This window comes from Dermacentor silvarum, chromosome 1 (assembly GCF_013339745.2).
Source record: "Dermacentor silvarum isolate Dsil-2018 chromosome 1, BIME_Dsil_1.4, whole genome shotgun sequence".
Classification (NCBI taxonomy): Eukaryota; Metazoa; Arthropoda; class Arachnida; order Ixodida; family Ixodidae; genus Dermacentor; species Dermacentor silvarum.
In genome coordinates, this window is record NC_051154.1 from 175,254,608 (window position 1) to 175,276,861 (window position 22,254).

At 43.2% G+C, this 22,254-nt stretch overlaps 1 protein-coding gene across 5 annotated transcripts in view; it reads left to right on the forward strand.

Annotated features, from left to right (window-relative positions):
• Positions 1-22,254, forward strand: part of LOC119436422 (protein SCAI-like) — a 132,577-nt gene that overhangs the window by 12,676 nt on the left and 97,647 nt on the right. For 3 of the 5 annotated variants that reach the window (XM_037703267.2, XM_049657740.1, XM_037703269.2), the window contains exons 7-10: positions 10,505-10,642; positions 12,726-12,921; positions 17,422-17,512; positions 17,756-17,910. In XM_037703267.2, coding sequence (XP_037559195.1) covers positions 10,505-10,642; positions 12,726-12,921; positions 17,422-17,512; positions 17,756-17,910 — 580 coding nt within the window. The remainder of the gene's footprint in view (positions 1-10,504; positions 10,643-12,725; positions 12,922-17,421; positions 17,513-17,755; positions 17,911-22,254) is intronic. The other 2 variants (XM_037703268.2, XM_037703270.2) reach the window with 1 other exon arrangement.

Genomic DNA, 22,254 nt, shown 5'->3' on the forward strand with positions numbered 1-22,254 from the left:
TGAGTATTTTATGACTGTGCTTGGTGTGTAATAATTGGAGTTGCAGGTATCCTGCATATATTCTGCAGGAACTCTATTTCGTTTTACTGGAGAGTGTATCTATGTAGTAGATGGTAAAATTAGTATTTCCTTGATATTGAATTTACTGTCTGATGTTTTGGTAGTAAAACTAGTGCCTGAGGCTGTGTGGTTGTGGCACAGCATTATATTTTTAACCCAGCTTTATGCACCCACAAATAGAGTTTAGTTTGATTTATGTGTTGCAGTTCTCCAGGCTGTTCCCAATTGCACCCGAAGCAATTGCTGTTTTTGTGACACATCTTACACTTTTCCAGTCAAAATTTCTAGACCTAATGGTAAAAATGTTAATTTATTGTACAGGTTTATGATGTGTTCATGTTCCAAGAACCCTTGGGACTTGATAGGCCTCATGGCTAGCTGCAATGTGATTTATACTTGGACATTCATCTAGAAATCATGGATAGAAATCATTATTTCTATCCTTGTTATGCATTCCTTAGCTTCTTACTTTACAGTATTTATGGTAACATTAAATTTGTTTTTGTACGTAAATGTGAAAATCGTATTTGCATTATGTTTCTGAGGTGCCTTTGCATTTTCTTCTTTTTGTCTGAACTGTGTTGCTATATTCAAATTTTGTGGCATTCTTAGAGTGCGTGTTTATGTATTGGTTAGTTTCACAGGTTGTAAATGGCCCTGACCTTTTCAGTTTGCTGTTTCACAGATATGGCACGTTTTAGGTACAAATTCTCAGCGACACTGAAAATTTCCCTATTTTTTCTTGAAATAACATGGGTGTCCTTAGTTGCACATTTGCATGAAGTGTCCTTGATAGGCCCTTAGCTGCAAGGAGTTAGGGTCTTGTGTAAATCAGATGCCTTACATCCTATTTCTTCCTAGAGGCAACGCATGTGCTGGCTGCAAGGGCTGAGCCTTAGGCGGCTGCTGTTTGCGCTTGCCAGTGTGTTCTGTTGGGTCTGTATGTTACCCTTTTGCGTAGTACTCGTCTACGGTGCTTGCCTTAGCCCTCTCCTTCGAGGCAATTCAGTGGTCTGGCCCCTATGTGGTCTTGTCCTTTGCTCTCTCTCAATTACTCTCTCTCTTTCTCCATCTCTTTCAATTTCTTATCATTATTGTGCAGTACTAATTATCTATGCAGTCTGTTCCTTGTTGTGGTTCTGAACACTGTGACATTTGATGTTCATCACTTGTACAAAAGGGAAGATGTAACTTCAGCTGCATCTACTTTAATTTGACGCTGTCTTAGGATACGACTGCAGCGTGTGGTATGCTACATACAGGGTGTTTCAGCGAACACTTTCAAAATTTGTTTAAGGTTGCCTGTGGCAGATAGCTCAATTCTAGTTCATGAGCTGGTCTACTAGAAGAGGCGGACTACTTGCTCAAGAAATTGAAATGCATAATTGAATGATTAAAAACAATTCACTAATTAAGTTTTTAACTAATTACCTGATGGTCCATATTGCAATTTACAAATTGTAGCCGTGGAGTTAGCAAGACGGATCCACTTGGAATGAATTCTCGGGATGACACCAGTTTCGAGATATTAATTCCCGAACTTTGCGGAAAAATGCATTGACGTTCCAGTTAAGTTTGTGCTTCAATGCAGAAAGCGACATTTTGTTAAGAAATTAACTGGAATTCAAATGCATTTCTCTGCAAAGTTCGGGAATTAATATCTCGAAACTGGTGTCATCCCGAGAATTCGTTCCAGGTGGATCCGCCTTGCTAACTCCACGGCTACAATTTGTAAATTGCAATATGGGCCATCAGGTAATTAGTTAGAAACTTAATTAGTGATTTTTTATTGATCATTCGATTATGCATTTCAATTTCTTGTGCAAGTAATGTCTGCCTCTTCGAGTAGACCAGCTCATGAACTAGAATTGGGCTATCTGCCACAGGCAACCTTTAAGAATTTTTGAAAGTTCGCTGAAACACCCTGTATATGTATATACGTTGAAATGTTGAGTGGCAGCAGCTACAGCAATCATGCAAGCTGTGCGCTCTCAAAACTGTTCTGACAAAATTACAAAGTTTCAGAATATTTTCACTTGCAAAATATTCAGCCAGTATTGTTATTGATATTTCTTCTTTTTTTGCATATTGTTTCATTGTTAAAATATATTTAGTTCATATTATGCAAGTAGTGTGGTTCAGTGTGATTGTTTGACATCAATCATCGTTAAACTTAGCTGTGAGTTGTCATGCAACATATTGCATGAGCTTACTGTTGCTTCTTTTATTAAGTTACATGAAGTTTTTGGGCTGCTAGCTAGTGGATTTGGTGAGTGTAAAACAACAAGGATGCTGTCTTAAAGGGACTCTAAAGAAGTTACCATACTTTCTCTAATTTCTTTCAAAAATTAGAATCTGTAACTAGACTGCCGCTGTGGTAGCTCAATTGCTTAAACATTTCTTGCGTAATGTGGAAAATAGGGGCTCAGCTCCCACAAGTGGCAAATGGTGTTTTCATTTACTTTCATTTCATTTTTCCTTATTATTTCTACATTTCAATTAAAAGAACAGTCCATTTCTCCTATGCTTTCCTTGGCTTCATTTTTTGTTAGCTTCATGTGGTTATAAATAGCAAAAAAATCAAGCCCCTCAATTTCCCTTATTCTTCTAGCTCATTGCATAGCAATGGCCTCGACTTTGCCACTCCTAATGCCAGGAGAGAGAATACGAGGGTTGATTGGCCAGTTGCCTGCTCTTTAGCTCATGTACTACGTGATGCTTGTGGTTGAAAGGGCCTTCCACATCTGCCACCATGGCTGTATGTGGTGCTGGCTGGCACACCTAGGGCTAATCTTGTACACATACACAGATTTCCAAGACCCACTGTGGTGGCTTAGCAGCTATGGTATTGTGCTACTGAGCACGAGGTTGCGGGATGAAATCCTGGCCGCTGCGGCCGCATTTCGATGGTGGCGAAATGCAGAAACACCCGTGTCCCGTGCATTGGGGGCATGTTAAAGATCCCTTGGTGGTCAAAATTAATCTGGAGTCCCCACTACGGCGTGCCTCGTAATCAAATCGTGGTTTTGGCTCGTAAAACCACAGAACTCAACAGAAGCCCAAGAATGTTGACAAAAGGACGCCCATCGTGGTTGCTTAATGGAAAACGCTGTGCACGTTATGCTAATGGTTTGAGATCAGCTCATACCTGCAGCATGTTTTCTTTTCGTCCTCTTTCATTGGCCTTTTCATTTTTATTCCTACATTTCAATGAAATCTAACATTTAATTTACTCTGTGCTTTGCCTGGCTTCATTGTCTCTTTGCTTTGGATGGCTGAATACCAGCAGGCATTCAGCACATAGATTGGAGGCATAAATGTGGAAAACTTGAAGGAATCTCTCAATGAAATTGATTCAGCTTAACTCATGGGCTCTAATTGTGATAAGCACACATGACAGCTACATGCCAATTAAACTGGTATGCAGAACACATACTGACAAATGCTTCTAGTCTTTAAATGGCAGGGCACTTATGCACTTATTATTCAGTGAGGCAGGTTAAGAAAAACAGCAAATGCAAAAGATGCTCAAGAAAAAAAAAAAAAACGTTTAGAACAGACTAAAATACTAGACGTGTGCCAACAAGGCAAAGTTAGTTTGTGTTTAGAAACTCTATTTGCTCTTTCAATGGTAACATGGAAGGCTCACACGCACATGCTCTTCCATCAGCACTAGGCATTTAGAAGGCTTTCCAGATCTATTTTGTGACTATATTTTGTTTGTTTCTAAGTAAGGACTGGTTGTGCCAAACAGTGGTGAGCACAAGACCTAGCACGGTGCACTGTGTAATTGCCCAGTATACTGACAAGACTTAAGGAGACCTACACTTACCTGCTGCAGTGGCTGTGATGTCCTGGTCAGCATGAGGTTGTGGGTTTGATTACCAGCTGTGGTGGCTGCATTCCAATGGAGGTGAAATGCAAAAACACTCATGCTTTTAGATTTAGGTGTATGTTAAAGAACCTGAGAGGGTCAGATTTAATTCTTTCCTTACCAAATACGTAGGACATTGTTCGTTTGCTATTGATTTCTTTCTTTTTTATTAAACTTCCAGCACTGCTGAATGGCGTCCTTTTAGACAAGTTGCACTGTGCTGTGCATAGCTTGAAAGCTATTGTTTCAGTTTTGGTCTCGTGCTCTTCTGTGAAGGACACTTACAAAAGAAAACAAAGTGAAAACATGCCATCTATAAATTGTTGCACTCATTAATTAATATGCCCTAGTCATTCATTTATTTCATTTATTTAATTACAATAACCTAAGGACCTGTTTGAACATTAATGGGGTTATAAAGATAACATTGGTCTAACAAACAGCATGTCAAAAATTAAAGACGCAACAAAGCAGTATATTTGTTATCACCAAGAAGAGACATGGAGGCACCATAGATCGTGCAACTGTCGTCAAAAATTTTTGCAAGTCAAGCTGCAATGCAAAGAGAGAGAGAAAAAAAACAAACACGAAATACAGAAATTCACACAATGCTAATACATAATTGAACACAGTAAGCAGAGCACTCTGCAAGTAAAAGTTCAGGAAAGGATCAGAAACCAGGTATAATTAGCAACAAGATCCAAATTTAAATACAGTTGGCCACTAGAGAATGTGCAGCTAGCTGTATGAATACATATTTATAACCTAAAAGAAAAAAAAAAGAATACATATTGAAAAATGACACTTATGATGTGGGAATAATTTTAGACCATTTTTTGGACAGTTACGGCTTCCAAAATTTTCTCCAAACACATGTACTGTAACAGTAGCCTTGCAGCCACCATGCATGCCAATGCAAGTTGACGGTGAACTGACCTTAAACATTTTTGAGGATTAGACATAAAAACGCCTGAAGGAAATGTTCAGTTTTCATCGAAATGTGAAAAATACATAGAAAATTAGGTTATCAATGAAAAAAAAAATCTTCTGTGTAAACTTTTTCAGCGATAAATTTAGGTTTGTTGCCTGCGAGCAACACCAGGCAGAACACTGGAATCAAGCTGTGTGGAACTTGTACATATAGTTATCATCAGGTGTGAAACAAGTCAAAGTGAAACTTTATTCCTTTTCAATAAAGAGAGGACGCCAAGACAAAAGGCAAGAGCCTGACAGGGTGTTGGTCACCCGTAAAACAGTTGCACTTGTGCACAAGCACTTCACAACAATTTTACAATGAATTTTACAAGCATGTAAACAGGATGGCATAGTAAGTGTGTACATTACATTTCCTCTACATTACCCGTGTGATGCCACTGCAGCTGGGGATTTTGCATTGGTCTTTCTGTGCTTTCAAAAGAAAGCGAGTTGTGCAGCAGACTTGCTCCTCATCCTCTGTTCCTGCTCTAATCCAACAAATCATGCTTTCTGCCTGTCATTCAGTGTTGTCAGAAGACATTTAGCCAGAAACTCTACTCAAAATTGAAACTTGGTAAGAAACATTTTTTTGGTGGCAACACTTGTCCACAAAGAGTAAAAAGGCACCCTGCACTTCTGACTTCCCTGGTCTGGTGCTCAGCTTGTGAGGTTTCGCATCTCGAAAGGGGGCCCAATAGAGATTTCATGCATGGTCTCTGGGTGCCTCTTGTCCAACCACAGACGGCCTTGTTTAAGAGCATTCACTGCGGCTATGGTAGGCAAGTGCTGCCGCTGGGTTCCCACTATTAAAATAGGTACAAGCGCGCTGCCGGCCTGGGGCTTGGTCATTATGGGACCTGAACGCTTCGAAAACTGTGTTTGTCCCTAACCCGAACGTGCATTTGGAGTGCCACATGGAAAATTGCCGCCGTGGGAGCGACCCAAACCTCCTTTTCTTGTGTGCTCAAGAGCGTTCCGACGAGAATTTAGGGCGCAAGCTCCTTTCCCAAGCGTATCACCTCTGAAGAAAGCTGAACTCTGGGTGGGGCTATGCTTGGGCCCATTTGAACCAGTGGGGGCCGGGTGGTGGTGGGAATCGAATCCATAACTCCCCGCAGCTGAGGCGGGCACTCTATGACTACCCACTGTACTACCCACTCCTGCCTAGATCCTGATAAACAGGCTGTCAGTATGAAATAGAATAAATAAAATAATCATCAGACTGTGGCACACGCAGCCACTGGCATCCATAACAGCAAGAGTACACTTGGGGAGACAGCCAGCTTTGGGTAATTGAGAACACGGCATACCAAACATTATAGATGACTGGGGTATTTAGTTAAGCAAGCTGCACAAAGGTGAAAGGCAAGACTGCACTAATGAAAAGTATTGGAATTGAAAGTCTTGGGTAGGCTGCAATGAATTTGAAAGACTGTTTAAAGGGGGTGCTGAGCCATTTGCTATGGCCTTAGCAACAAAAATAACTTTGAAGAAAGAATGTGTTACAGGGAGAGCGATGAAGGTGAAGGGAGATGCCAGGAGATAATCTTACAAAAGGAAATGGGGAGTAGTGGCTGCAGGTGAGAAGCAGAAAAAATTCAAGGAGACTGGAGGTATCTACGACAAGCAGGCATGCGCGCTGATGGCTGGTGGAGAGCTTTTCAAACACGGATGCAGAAGCAGTCAGTGGCAACACAGACCACAATCTGATTGTTGAGTTGCCTGGTAAAGCACAGGGTTACATGGCATGTGTGTCGTACCTGAAGGTATTCTACAGAAGCACAACACTTACCATGACTCTGGCTAGAAATAACTTTTACATAGCCTTACTGTATGAGGCTCAAATCAATGGTAAACTTAAATTGAAGGATGGGTTAAAGCTACTAAAGGCCAACTGCAACGAAATTTCACTTTGGTAAATTTGTCACAAACGAGTAGTATATACCACTGAAAATTCTCTAGTTTTTCTTGTTAAAGGGCAACTCCGGCGATTTTTTGACCATGTCAAGCTAATAAAATATTTAGGTTCCCGAGACCCTCCTGTGACGCACCTGATAGGAGAATTGTTCTGCAAAAACGAAACCGAAACCTGACCAAGCAGCCGAGCGAACCTCTGCGTGTGACGTCACGAGTGTACCACTGGCGGGGAAGGCATGCAGCGCATGCCGGTCTCGCCCGCGGGGCGAACGAAACCGGCGAAGAGCAGACGCTCAGCTTATTCGTGACCTCGCCGCACCTTCGGAGACCTTCGGGGGACATTGTAAGCTGCACCACCCTTTCGGATCTGTCAAACAGTGACAGTTATGATTCAGAAAAATTCAATAGCCACGAATCGCTGTCCGCATTCCACCTGCCACCACTAGAGCCAGCGCCCATGCGCAACATATCGCGCTGCAACATGAAGACCAAGGGTCGCCCTACCACTGATTGTTATACGTGCTGCTTGCTATGTTACGTGTTTTACCCCTTCTCAGGGAACCGCTTCGCATTCTCAATGTGGAGCACGACTTTCCGCATTTGTATCCCGCAAGAACGCCGCTGACAGTCCAAAGCACCGACCGGTGCATTTGTTTGCATCGGCAGGTACCGTGACCACTCGTCGTTCGCTTGAGATTGCCGCTCATTGGTGACATCAATTAATGTCAGAACATATCAAAACACGCAGATTTTCTGCATTTAAGCACCGTTACATCACTCTGGGTTGCGCTGATATGAGTGACCACACACCTTCGAAAACAGCGAGCGGGAGACCGTAGTATAGGGGAGCGTTGTGCAACCGGCTTATCATTCTTCGTATTCTCGCCATGCACACAATTAGTGTTCCGTGAAGTAGACATAGAATAGGACATTGCGCGTATGATCATTCATTTAGAGAACGCATAGTTTTCTCGCGGAAACGCCGATGCCGTGAAGTATGACATCGTTGGCAGCTGAACGAGACAGTTGTTGACGCATGCTATATCGAAGGGGCCTCCGCTTGCTGCCCATTTGGGATACGAGGCAGACAGTGCACCTCGTAAGCTAAATAATGAGTCAGCATAACAATGGGTAGAAATACACCCATGGATGTCCGTAGTCACATTTCATTTAGGGAAGTGCCGGCCAGTGCGACTGGCCGCATTCGAGATCGGCAACGCATACACGGATGTTGATTGCGCGTCGTGTCGTCGCTTCTAGCTTTTTGCGTGTGCACTGTACGAAATGAGGAATGGTTTATTTCTAATCCGTATGGTCAAAAACTGATTTACAGAAGCAGCTTTCTTGATCCTAATGGCTTAATTAGCTTCATATCAGTCGCTCAGGTCCGCCATCAGGTCCGCGATAGGTCAGGCCCTTCATCAGCGCCTGACCTATCGTTTCCTACTTTTCTTTCCATGTCTTTCTTTTCCTGTTCGCGCAACCATGCTTTCCTAAGATACCTAGTGGTTGTTGCTATGATGAAAGTCTCAGCACACTGCCTCCGAGATTTTTCAGCGTGTTGCAGGCAGCTGTGTGCACTGCCTTATCTCAGAGGTCATACCTAGGAGCCACGTGCTCTGTCATGTGTCACGTCCGGCAGGCGGTGATGGTGGTGTTTTCGTCTGTTGCGGTATCAAAAACAGTTATATTTGGGAGCTTTTCATGACGCTTCCACTCTTATTTCAAATGTATAATTTTTCACGGAAGCTCTATTCTACCTTAATTAGGCTTCTTACATGGTCCAAAATTACATAGCAGTTGGCCTTTAACCCCATTGTGAATTCTTCCACTGAACTAATGGAAAAGAGAACAGAAAATTGCAGTAGGATTTTCTGTTTTGGCTGAGCGCACTTTTTTTTGTAGAAGTCACTTGTACTTGCAATGTGTTTAGTGGTAGGGAAAGCTTGCTGACACCGTTATTATCTTCACAGCCTCGGAACTCAGCCTGGTATTCACATTTCCAGCCTCTACTAGTGCATGCAAACAACATTGTGCTGTAGGGTATTGCTGGTTATGGTTACAAGTTGCTTGAAAATTCATTTTCTCACATCCTGTGATCCGTAAACTTTTGCAGCTGACTGTACATATCAAGTCGGAAAAAGAAAAGGAAGGTTACTCTCACCTAAATAGTTTGGTTAATAACAGTTTTGTAGTTTGGCGCTGGGCACACATAGTTGTGTACGTTATTCTGTTGTGCTGCTGAAAGGTGTATGTAGGACCATATTTGCTTAATCAGAAGATGAGAGAATGTGGTAGGGACCGTTGTTAAAATGTTTCCGTGAAAGCCAACACAAATTTTATTTTGGGTGGTCAGTATGTTCTCATTTAACCATACACCACGGTCCTCATGGTTGTCATCCTATTGGCGGCAACACTGACGCCAACAAGCATACAGATAAGTATTTGCACTGAGAGGGTTAAGAGTTCATAATTAAATTATGCTGTATACTTAGTTCTATGCATGTTTGTTTGCTTGTTTGTTTATTTATTTATTTAATTTATTTTATTTTGTCACTGATACTGGTTATTGACATTTTGATGGGCAGCAATGCCAATATGCTGCATTTTGAAAAGTGAGAAAGATGAATACTGAAAAACATCTGGATTTTCCATAAAAGAAACCAGAAAATTGGAAGAGCGACTTATGTGCATATAAGTGCATTTGATTGCATTATGACTGTACAGTCAACCACCAAAATTTATGGACCACAGGATTTGAGAAAAAGCAGATTATCTCCGCAGCCTTGGACCACAGCCTGGTATTAACATTTCCAGCTCTACTATTATATGTGAACAACATTGTGCTGTATGGTTTTACTGGTTATTGTTTCAAGATGCTAGAAAATTTAATGTTTTCTCACATCGCTTGGTCCGTAATATTTTGTGGTTGACTGTATGTACATATTAGTTTTTATTATTAATGTCTTCTGAATCCAAGCTTTTTTTTTTCCATCTTGTGTACATTTCTGTTCAGCATTTTATGATTAAAATGTGTTTAAAAAACCACGTGTTTTATCGAATGACATCTAAATTCAGAATTTTATTTCAATGGTGGCATCTTTAAGTATATATATAATGCCACATTACTTTTTCCATGGTGTATTTTATTGGGCCCTTTTTCGTCATGCTCTCTTTCTTGTGTCAGAACCTGGTGTAAGCAGAGCAACTCTGCTGTCATGTGAAGGTGCAGGATATACTATACCTATATTAATGTTGCTGACACGTACTTGTCTAACAATCACTGTGAGTACATGAACATGCCTGCCTATGTACTTTCATAGCTGCTGCCCTAGTTGTTCAATATTGAAAGCTTGCTTTGCCTTCTTCTCATCGGTAACAAATTGAATGCCATTAAACTTTCATAATGCAGAATAGGGCTAAAACGTTGCTTTTACTGTGTGCTGATTAGCACAGGCTGTGCATGCTTTATGCACTTCCATGTGTGGGGAGAGTAGCAGGAGAGGACCTGGTGTATATTGTTTGAGTTGAGTTGATAGGCCCACAACTAAATGTAGTGACTTAGTTCAGTGTCTGTTTGAGAGAGGGAGAGAGAAAGAAGTAGATTGAGAGGGAGAGAAATGGGAAAAATGCTGCAGAAGGGTAACACAAGGCTTCTCTCCTGGTGTTGATGCCAAGATGGCGGACCCTCCCCAGGTGAAGTTCAGCGAGCTGACGCTGGACATGTTCCGGATGCTGCAAACGTTGGAGCGGGAACCACAAGAAGATACTACGCAGCTCTATGATGCTTCACCTGCTCCTGGAAGGGTACCTTTTGTACGTGAATTGATTGTTTTCATTTCTAAGCAAGTTCTTTCTCTCACTTCATGATATAGGTTATAATTTACATTTATCATCTTTAGAGTTCTGTCCAGTTCACTAATTTTTCGTGGCACCTGAAAGGCTGTACTGTTAAGTCACTAAATGTGAATGAGGGTACATAAACTGCCAACCCTCACTTATTTATATTTTAACACATTTAGTTGATGTTATAATGTGGTTTTGTTACTTAAAAATGTCCAAAAATGTGACACTGCTGATTGGTTGCATAAGTATTGCCAGAAGGTGGTTGTGATGTCCACTGTAAACAGAGATCATGCTGTAGTTAGGTGGAGATATTACTATAGGCAGCAAGAAATTTCTGATAAGGTGGCATAATTATTATCACTAAGAAAGTGCTTTTTTGGGCAAGTCAGTGCATAGATTATGCTATAAATAACTGATCATGTCACTGTGCACCCATGCTGATGTCTGACATGTCAGATATATTTATTTTCAGTTCCAGTTTCCTCTTAACTTTCATTACATTCGGTCTCAATGTAGCTTGCCCAATTTATTAAATTATTTCTCTCTTTCTGGCCATTCTTGCTTTCACAGCGATGGTTGAGTCGCTGCCAAATTTTTTGCCTACATGTAGAAATTGTGTTGCTTCCATCTTTCTCAGTTGTCAGACTAACCAATAATTTAAAAGAGATTGTGAAATATATTTAATGTTTTGATAAACTCTGAAAGTTATGCCAATTCAGTTTCCAGTAGATGATGTGTGTGCTATTACTGTAGTTGTAAACGACATACTGTTGAGTTATGGAATTCCCGCGTGCCTCCTTGGCTGAAGTGCATGTGTATAATGTGCATTGGTGCTTGTGACGTGTGAAGTACTGTTGGGATATTAACACAAGCAAGAACTACAAGAGAGTTTTCTTGTAGTACCTAAAATAATGTTGTGGAGTTGCTTGGGTGCTACTACGGTTAAATTGTATATTTTGGTGGAATGTGCCCATAACAGCTGTCATTGTAAGGTTAAAAATTTTTTTTATAGACTTCTTGGTTGGCATAGGAATCACTAGCCACATACTTAAAAAGCCCCATAAACTTTTCTTCTGCATGCCATTTTTACTTACTGTGGTTACGAGGTTAATTGGGCTGATGCAAAGTGCCGCATGTACTCTTGCTGGTGCAGCTGTTGTGAAACTTGCTATGACATTAGTTTTATGCACCTATTTGTACACATGCATTATTCTTCCATTTTCTGAGATTCTTGTGCCTTTATTCATTCCCTTCTGTACTGCTTACTTGAACAGCTCTCGACCCCTGTCCCCAAACACCTCTTGGAAGCTGCTTCTGAAGGCATATGTACTATGTGCTTGCTTCAGTATACCACTTTGGCAGCTCCTTATCTGCTGCAAAAATTTGCTTTGGCTGCTTACAAACTGCTCAATTATTGAGTTGTTCCTGACCTACTTCAAAAGGTAGTTTTACTTGCTCCTGAAACTTCTCCATAACGGGCTGTAAAAATGGGGCTTATAATATTAGATTTTGGGGGTCTTGGGGCTTTCTTTTTTCTTTTTCTCCCAGGTTTTGGCCTGCCAAATATACTCCTCTTATTGTAATCTACTGCCAAAGTTTTCTGTGTTAATTTCGTGTACTCGATTGCAGTTTTAAGTGTCTTGAATGGAAGCACCTGTAGTCATTGTGTTTTTTTTTTTTTTTTTTCATGGCTAGAAAATTTAATCCTCCTGTTATATTAACTTTTGTATTAATGTGCACTTTTACTATACATTATTGGGTCTACCCCTTACATAGAAGCTGGTAAAGTGGAGTTCTAGGAGGTCAGAAAGCTAAGGCAATCTCAATTTAATGGTAATGAAGTTTGCTTGGATTTCTTTAAACTATAAGCGACACAACACCATCTGCATCGATGCAGTGAAGTATTTTGTCATAGAATTCAAGGCATTTTGTGTAAATAAGTAAGTAGCAAATTTGTGTCTAATCTAGAACAGCGAGTGTAATTTGAATATGGAACATCTCAAGGTCTGTTGGTGCTTCTGTGCTCTTGACATGGCCACTGGACTGTCTGCAGCCTGAGAATGGGGGCACAGGTGATAGCCGTCCTGGCAAGCGTGAGAACCCACACAAGTACCTGCTGTACAAGCCCACATTCAGCCAGCTGTTTGTGTTCCTGGCTTCGGGCTTCAAGGAGCTGCCACCCAATGGGGTGCTGCTGCTCTACGTCTCTGCTGATGGCAGCTTCCCCAATGTTAAGCACCCTGAAGAGGGTGAGGGCTTTGCTCAGATTGTCACTTATGCATGCTTGGGTTCTCTGGCTCAACAGTTCTCAGCTTAACAACAAGCTGTAAAACCAGTACTTGGAATGCCCCATACCATGAGAACAAAGAAAAAATGGTTTAGTTGTACGGTAACGTTAAGATGCTACACAGCATCTGTGGAAGACTTGAACTGCCATATGTAATGTTGGCATTTTGTGGTGTGCCAATGTTGTTTTATCTTAGTAGAGAGCTTTGAGGCAACGCAAATGACTTGTGTATACAAGTACCCAAACCTTGCTTGAGTCTTACTGGGACCCAAGTAGTTTGTGTATACAACTTGAAACTTTGCTGTAAAAAATTTCTCACAGTCCCAACTAGTACAAATTTCTTTAAAATTTGATATCATCCTTGATTGACTGATTCATAGCCTCAATATCTAGGCCAGAACCTTTACAGTTTTCCTTTTTATATAAATGTTTGTTTTGAATAGTCTTTAGGTGCCTCTTGCAAGCCACAACAGTGCCTCCATCCTCTTCTTACTAATGTTCTTTGCTGCTGCTGTTGCCATTAGCTCTTAGAACGTGGTAGCCCCCACGTTATCTTCATCGTAAGCACTGCTGGCATTTTAATTTTCTAATAATATTCATGACAGTAACTGTTCTAAGAATCAGTATAGCCTCTAAAAACATTGTATTTTGCCGCTAAATATGTCCACTCACGGGGACACAAATCTCTGCTCCTACACAAAACAACCCATAGCTGTATGCTGTATCATACATGATGCAGTAATTAAAGCTTGCCTCATAAAACCATGGAGTTTCGTACAATAATTACTAGAGGGAACTCTGGCGCTGCGATCATTCAGCCACAATGGGAATGATGGTTAGTACATTGTTTTGTCTGATATTCATGTTTTGTTTATTGCACTCTATCTGCCTTCATTGGCTTAAATTTCAAATCAATTTATACTCTTTATAAATTTGGAAGGCAATAAGAATTTGTGAACACGCATAATCGCTTCTAATTTCAGCGGTTCCAACTGTTAAGGTGGCCAAATTGAAACATGCCAAGCGTCTCAGTGCGCTGGCTGGACTGTGAGAAATTAACAGTGTTCTATACCACTTGTCGACGCGTGCGTCCGTGGCATGATGGTTTCAATATCGAGCTTCTGTGCTTGAGGTCCTGTGTTCAAATCCTGCCATTGGACAATTTTAATAGTGTTTATTTTATTATTTATAATGGAGCACTTACTTGAAAATGATCAGTCTACAAAGTCACGATGCTGTTTGAAGCCAGAAGGACGAAGTTTAGGCAAATCCATGTACTAATCATCATTCCCATGCTGACTCGGCTGCCCTGCTTGTAGCTGTCGTAGACGCTAGCACCAGAGTTTCCTCTAGTAATTATTACAAGAAACTCTATGCATCGAACCACCTGACTGTCTTTCTCGTTCAAAACATTACAGTAGGCTGACCAAATAAACACCCTGGTATTTTTTGTGTGCACATTTCAGGTGTCAAACTTGTGAGAAAAACCTGTTTATTAGTGAACTTTTCCGTATTTTGTGACGAGCTGCTGCCATACGGTTTTAAAGAAAAAAACAAAAAAACTCATTATTTCCAGAGTTACAGTCGCTATGTATTTCATTGCTAGACATAGATTTCGGGTAAATATGTAAGATTTTCCTTCTTTTTGATTCTGTTAAGTTCGTAGCAGTTCTGTGTATATCATATGACATACAGTCGACGACCGATTTTTCGGACCCTCAAGGGATCGCAAAAACGTCTGAAAAATCAGGCTGTCCGAAAAAGCAAATGTGCCCCCAAAAAGCTCAATTTATTGCTTACTATTGAGATGGAGGGTGGAAAAAGTGATTAATCCTCTTCTGAACTATGCTTCGCTTCTGTGCGAGCAGGTCCGCCTGAATTTCGGCGAGAGTCGTCGAGTCGCGGTAAGCCGACGAAAGAGTTGCGACCGCTTGCATCAGCTCCGCTTGCGTCGGCTGTGCTGTTACAGGTAAGTCGCCGTCGTCGTCATCGTCGCTCTCGGACTCCGCAAGCACTTGGCGAATGATTTCTTCATCCGTGAGGCCAGCGCACAGTTCCAACTCGCTGTCCACACTAGCAAACTCGGAAAACGAGACATTTGAGGGAATCTCGACGCCTGCAGTGCGAAGATCGTCAATGAGCTGCTCACTTCCGGACACCTGCTCGACGACGCTGTCCTCGTTCCGGGCGGCCGACTCGCCATTCAACACAAATCCCGCATGGCGGAAACAGTTGCGCAGTATTGTTGATGCCATCGACTTCCACGCATCGGCATGCTGAGTGCTCCAAGCAAATCGACCGAGTAGGCTTTTCCACTGTCGAGGCACACCACCACACGCGAAAGCAAACGTGACCGATAGTTCACTTTGAGAGTGCGTATAACACCCTGGTCCATCGGTTGTAGGACACTTGTCGTGTTCGGTGGCAAGAACTCGACGTGCACAGACTTCAAGTTGTTAATGTGCCCGTGTGCAGTGCAGTTATCGACAAACAACAAAATTTTACGGCCTTGTAGATCAAATTTGCGATCTAGTCTTCTGACATAGCTTTCAAAAATCTGCTGAGTTACCCAGGCCTTTTTGTTGGCCTCGTACAAAACAGGCAGAGACTTTACGCCTTTGAAGCACCTCGGAGCTTTCGACTTGCCGATGACGAGCATCGGCAGTTTTTCCGTGCCTGACATATTGCTACCGATAAGTACAGTAACTCGCTCCTTACTGTGTTTGTCACCATGGCAAGGGTCGCCAGCAAAGGCAAAGAGTCTTTTCTGGCATCAGCTTAAAAAAAAAGTCCGGTCTCATCACAGTTGAAAGTATCTACTGGCGAGTACTCCTGTAAAAGGGACTGTAGCTTTTCAGAGCGGTAGTTCGCAACGGCGCTCAGGTCAACAGCTGCACTTTCGCCACACAGTTTTTTAAAACTGAGATCAAAGTGCTTCTTGAAGTTTCTTAGCCAGCCATCACTGACCTTAAATCCTTCAATGTTCATCTGAAGCGCCATCGTCTCAGCTTTCTGTTTGAGGAGGCCCCCGGAGACGGGAACCTTGCTGGCCACTGTTGACTTCAGCCATACGAGAAGGGCCTCCTCGAGCTTTGGGTAGGTGCCTTGGCTTACATTTTTCTGATGACATCCAGTAGGCTTTTCCGCTGCCTCCAAAATCTTTTGCTTGTTTTTGATGTAGTCCGAAATCTGTTTGGAAATTTGAAACTCTTTCGCAACTTCTGCCCGCGATTGGCCACTTTCAACGAGCTTGACGATAGCAGCTTTCTTCGCCATCGACATGGTGACGTACTTTCCCCGCTTCATCGGAGCTCTCGAGGCCGACGACAACATCGACGATCTCTTCTCCATTATGAATGAGCACATCAGCAACACACGTGAAATACTGGCAAACACACAGGCGGACAGTCAGTCGATGCAGTCCGACCTATCCGACGATCACAGCTTTAAACAAAGAAAACTTTTCCGGCAGCGACACCAGCGACGCTGTTGTGGAAATAGCCTCAATCCAGCATCAGTTTAGCGGAGGTAGCCACCCTAGCGGAGGTATCGGCGGCACGCAGGGCCAGCACCGGTTTGAGGCTACTGGAGGAAAAAGTAAACAAGATGGCGACGACACACGCAAAAATGCGTGGTAGTCGGCTTGGCTGACGCTTGGGAAGTCCGAAATATCGAACAGCCCGTCCTTAAGTGTCCGAAATTTTGAGCTGCGAAATATATTGAATTTATAAGGTATGTCCTGGTGCCGGGTGAAAGTCCGAATAATCAAGCATGTCCGAAAAATTGGGCGTCCGAAATATCGGTCGTCGACTGTATATGTTAAACCATGCTGTAATGGGTTAAAAACATTGTAGTATGATAAAAAGGTTGTTTTGTCAGCAACACATATTGCACTGGTGTACATCAGAAAATGTGCTGCAGTCATCAATAAACTATTTAACTAACTCTCACTAACAATAATTAGTGACATTAGCAGATACAAATTGTACAATTGAAGCTGGTGAACTCGAAGCCGGTTGATTTAGCAGGAAATCTGAACTAACATCACTTAGGAGATATTTGTGCTCAAGGCCTCTCAAAAATATACATCGTTGTTTCACGTAGTTTTGTCCTGCAGTGTGTGAGGAAGATTGTGTGGGAAAATGATACATTGAATGCCGATGCCTTTTGCTACAAGATTGGGGATAGATGTCACAAAACTGGGGATAATCTGTTGATTCCTATTAAGTGGACATACCTTGAGCACTACCCATCTTCATTTCTACTTGTATTGCAACTTGTATCCTAAAGTAAATTATTGTTAATTAGTAAAAAGTAGGTAATTTATTTAATGTTGAATGTCACACAGTTTTTGGTGTCCACTGGTAGAAATTGTTTTGCCGAAAAAATAACCATTTTATCTCCGCTTCACTGATTTTTAACAGTAAAGTACTGAAAGCCATCGTTTCCATGTTTCATGCAGTTGGTTATGACTATGGTGGAGTGACCACTAACAGCAAACGAGAACCTGACCACTCTAATAAGCGCAACATCCAGCTCAAAGATATGCACTGGTAAGACCCCTTTGAGAACCACATTTTATTTACTAGTAGCTTTTTCAATATTTTACATTTCTCTATCACCTTCTGTGGTGTGCCTTTGACCTATGGTGACCTACATCCTGTTGTCTGTTTGCATGTCTCTTTCCTTGATGTGGGGCTGAGTTTCCTTTTTTCTCTCTCTCTCTTCTTAACCTCTTCCCTGTCTGACCTTGCTCCGGCTGTTGGCTCCTACTAATGGGGGGCGCATGGAACCAGTCTGTACCCTGGTGACCTGTATCCATACACACGGAAGCCACTCTTCCTCATCATGGATAGCGACAACAGCCATGTGTTCCAGCACATGCCGCGCTTTTTTGGCCAGCCACTGGTGGCCCTCATGTCTCCTGAGGATGTGCCACCTGCTTTCCATGGTAAGCATACTGGCTTCTACTCCTCTGCTGTTGGCGTGGCTATCGGAGCTGGTGCAAACCACAAAGTTTCTAGTAAAATATTATTGCTAATTGAGTACTGAACTCAATTACACAATTAGAACACGCCTCATGAACTCATTAATTAAGAAGGAAATAATAATCAAATTTGGTATTCTCATGCATTTTCTGATGTCCACTGCTGTCATAAAACTTGGACAGTAAATATTATCACTTTATCACAAATACCTTATTTTTAGTAATTAAATTGGAAACAGTTGTCACAGAAACTTACAGTATAACTCAAGTACAGTGAAACATGATTGCTATGAATTCTACCATAGTCATTAAAAATAAGAAGTTATCAACAAACCGTATTCACGCTAACTCGTGGCTCGCAGCAGTTAACACGAGTGCTGAAGGAGTCGCCAGCCCTCTCTTTCTGCATTTTATAAATAAATTGGAACTCTGTACCCAGTAGAGTAGTAGAGTAGGTCTGCAATGTACATACAAATTGAAATTCACTTCAACATATTTTTCAAGTTTTAATTTAATGCAAGACATGAACACAGCTATGACTATTGTTGTTTAATACTACAGTTAAACCTCCATAAAACGACGTTGTACTTGCAGCGAAAGACTTCGTTATATCGCGAATTTTGTTGATTCGGGGTTTGTTATATTGAAATTTGACTGTATATACAGTATAGACCACTTATAACGTAACCGCTTATAGTGCAGGACTGGATATAATACGGTCTTTTCAGACTCCCGTTAATTTTCTCATAGCATTCTATGTATACGCATATTACTTGTAGTGCAGTTGCAGGACACGAAATACCGGTTACAGTGCGGCTGCCTGGAAGTTCGGCAGTCAACCTAGATGGCAAACGCTCCCCTCAAGCCACAAATACCGTATTTACTCGAATCTAACACGCACTTTTACCCTGATAAAGCAGGTCCAAAAATTGTGTGCGCATTAGAATCGAGTACGACCCTAAATCTGCGTTACCATATAGTAGCCGTCAGCATTTCAAAATGGCCGCCTTGCACGCGCGTCGAGCATGGCTACTCTGGAGCCTAGCTACCGTAGCTTCCTCCATGTGCTGCAGTACACGTGCTTAGGCAATCGTCTACTGTCTGTCTTTACGTTCTCTGTGTCTGCTCTATCAGCATGAAGTACCGAGTTCATCATGATGCCGCATTTAAAAGGATAGTGATCATATGTACGGAGACGGATGGAAATCGGGCCGCATCTCGGGCGTTCGGAGAATCCGAAACGTGTTCGGGACTGGCGCAAACAAAAGGAGAGGATTTTCGCCAGCAAAGCAATGCAGAATGGTTTCGGTGGACCGATGCAGGACGTAATCTGCGACGATCGACTTACGATCGCCTTGGCCCTATCTTGAAAGCAATCTGCGATGGAGAAAGTCCGCTGCGCATGGCGTTTTCGCCGCTTATAGGTAGCGTTGAAGCGAGAGGCATGATAGCACGAAGGTCAATTCACTCGCCGCGCTTCGTCACTCGAGCGTTTTGACTGTTCGTTTCCGTGGTCAACGAGCAAGATGTGTTCATGTTTGCTTGTGCGCGCGTGACACCGTGCTTATTAATTTATTTAGTAAGTGAATAGGAAACCTAGAGCACGGTGACAGCGACGGCAGAAATGCGCCTGGAGCGTCCATTATCACAATAAAATAGTTGTTTTGGTTATAGTGCGGTACTGCTTATAGTGCGGATATTTGCGACTCCGGCGACTTACGTTATGAGCGGTCCGCACTATAGTTTGTTAGCTGGGTGTTTTGGTGCAAAAGTGACTCAGGATGTTATGTACCAGACAGATGTTTAGGAATTCATACTACGACAGTTGAGCCCACTTATAACGATATTGAAGTGCCGAGAAAATCCCATTGTTATAACCAGTAGTTTTTATTACTGGATTGCACAAAAAAGGCAGAAGCGACAAACATTCAAACATTTTATTTAAACAGAAAGAAGCGCAGTTGAACTCACTTATAGCATAACCGGTTTTAACAATACTTGAACGTAACATTGAGCAACTACACCACCCTGAACTTTTGTGTGTCCCATGGTGAAATAAACTGCTTACTACAATGTTGGGGACCGCCAGGGCACGCCGACTAGTACGGATGTGGATACATTGGTTCCTGCTACTTCATATGTTTTTGGTTGGAAACTTGTGGTTCCTGTGGCTGAACTTTACGTCATTCGACACAGTTTGTTTTGAGGACTACGCCGATACTGGCCTTTTCTCGGGGAGTGGTCCTATTGCCGAATTTTTGGAGCTTTTCTGCTCGACCACGCCGAACGGCCGCTAGGTCTAACCAGCTAGGCCTACTTCCCCGGCTAAAGTGCTGCGGAGGGGACTCTGCTCCCGCGCGGCTGTTCTTTTTCTACCACAAGATGTCTGTGCAAATTGAAGTTGAAGGGGAGGACATTACCCCCGAAGAGTGCCTTAAATCCGGATGGACCACGGCCCTTTCGAAGCGCAAGCAACACGGTGCGTTCGAGCAAGACGCGCACCCAAGTTCGGCACAACGTGGTGGTGTCTCGGGCGGACACCGTACCCTTGCTGGCGTGAATAAGCGTCTTGCCGCTGCATCGAGACTCCCCCGTCTACCGAGGGAGCACTATAGAATCATCGTTAGACCCCGAGGTGGCCGGAACATCAAGAATGTAAGCCAAATCAAAGTGGCCCATGCCCTGGCGATAGCAGCGGAACTCAGCCCGGCCGAGATAGCCGACGACATTGTCAGTCCAAACCTTATGCAGAACATTCTCGTCGTGAGTAAGCCAGTCGAAAAGAACGCCCGAGCATATTCTAGAATCGAAGTAATCATAGTCGGGAAGGCCAGCTATGAGGTCAGCTCTTACTTGGCCGCACCGGGCAACACATGCAAGGGGGTTATCAGAGGCGTCGACCTGGACTTTAATCAAGAGCAGCTCAGCAGCATGATTGTACAACCGCGAAACCCCAGAGCACTGGAGGTCAAGTGCATTTAGACCACTACAGCGGTCGTTGCTCTCTTCGACGGCCTGAAGTTGCCCAACTACATCAAGTGTGGGCCAAGTATGTTATGGTGTATGTACTCTTTACTGTCGACAAATGGATCTGTGCTACGCATGCGGAAGGTTAGGTCACCGGGCCGATGTCTGACCGGCGCCCGAAGACATGATTTGCAGAAGTTGTGGGGAGCCATCCTCGTCCGAGGATCATACGTGCACCTCCGAGTGCGCCCTCTGTGGAGGGCCTCACCCTACAGCGGACAAGTTGTGCAAGCAGTGATTCCAAGTACCATATGTGGTTCGCAGAAGAAGATGCGAACGTCAGCGTGTCAAACCACCTGCGCCGACAAGATGTGGAGCCACAGCAGATCCGCGTCGAGAGGGCGCGCCGGCCAACCGGTGCCACGCTCTTCGTCCAGGAACGGGAGCTCGCAATCAGGGGACCACCTGCCATTCGACTACAAGCACCGCCCACTGGGGAGACCCGCTCGGCCGACTGTGTCAAGGGAACGTTACCCACGGTAATGAGGAAAGTATCACGAGTGGGGATGTCACCACACTAACACAAAGGGTAGAGATCTATGGCAGGCGGCTTTGGACCACAACCTACTCTAATCACTGATCTCTCCTTCCCTACCAGAATTGGCAATTCATGCTCCAGAGACATCACTCCGGACGTCACCTTTGTGGCCAACTCAGGGTTGGTAACCTGGCACAACCTTAACGAAAGTCTTGGTAGTGATCACTACATTTTCGCCACCTCGATGGAAGTACAGAGAAGGCCCCCAAGGGAATTCAAATTCACAGATTGGGACCTTTTCCACACAATCAGGGAGCAGGGTGCTGAGGACCGCCAGTCACCGGAGCACAACTCAGAGAGGATGTGGCTGCGGCCACCAAGTCTGTAGTTACTGATCTTAAGGTCAACAGGATAGACAGCCATCTAGCGCACTTGTTCGAAGCAAAAAAAACGCCCTTCTAGTTAGGTTGAAGGGACATAAGCTTAACCGTAGGCTCCACAAAAGATCGTTGAGCTGAATCGCGAGATTGAGGAACACTGTCAGGCACTCTCTAGGCAACAGTGGGACGAGGTTTGTAACTCGGTTGATGGCCAGATGCGCACAGGGGGCAAGTGCAACTTGCTCAAGCACCTGCTCAATGAATCAAAATCAAAACCCAACCAGAGGGGGGCAATCGACAAAATCTTCCATGTGGCCAAACAGGAACACCCAGAACAAAAAATACTAGAAATACTCGCGGAAACATATCTGCCGGTTGATCTCTCATGCGACGCCGACTATCCTCCTTACGAGGGTTTGCACG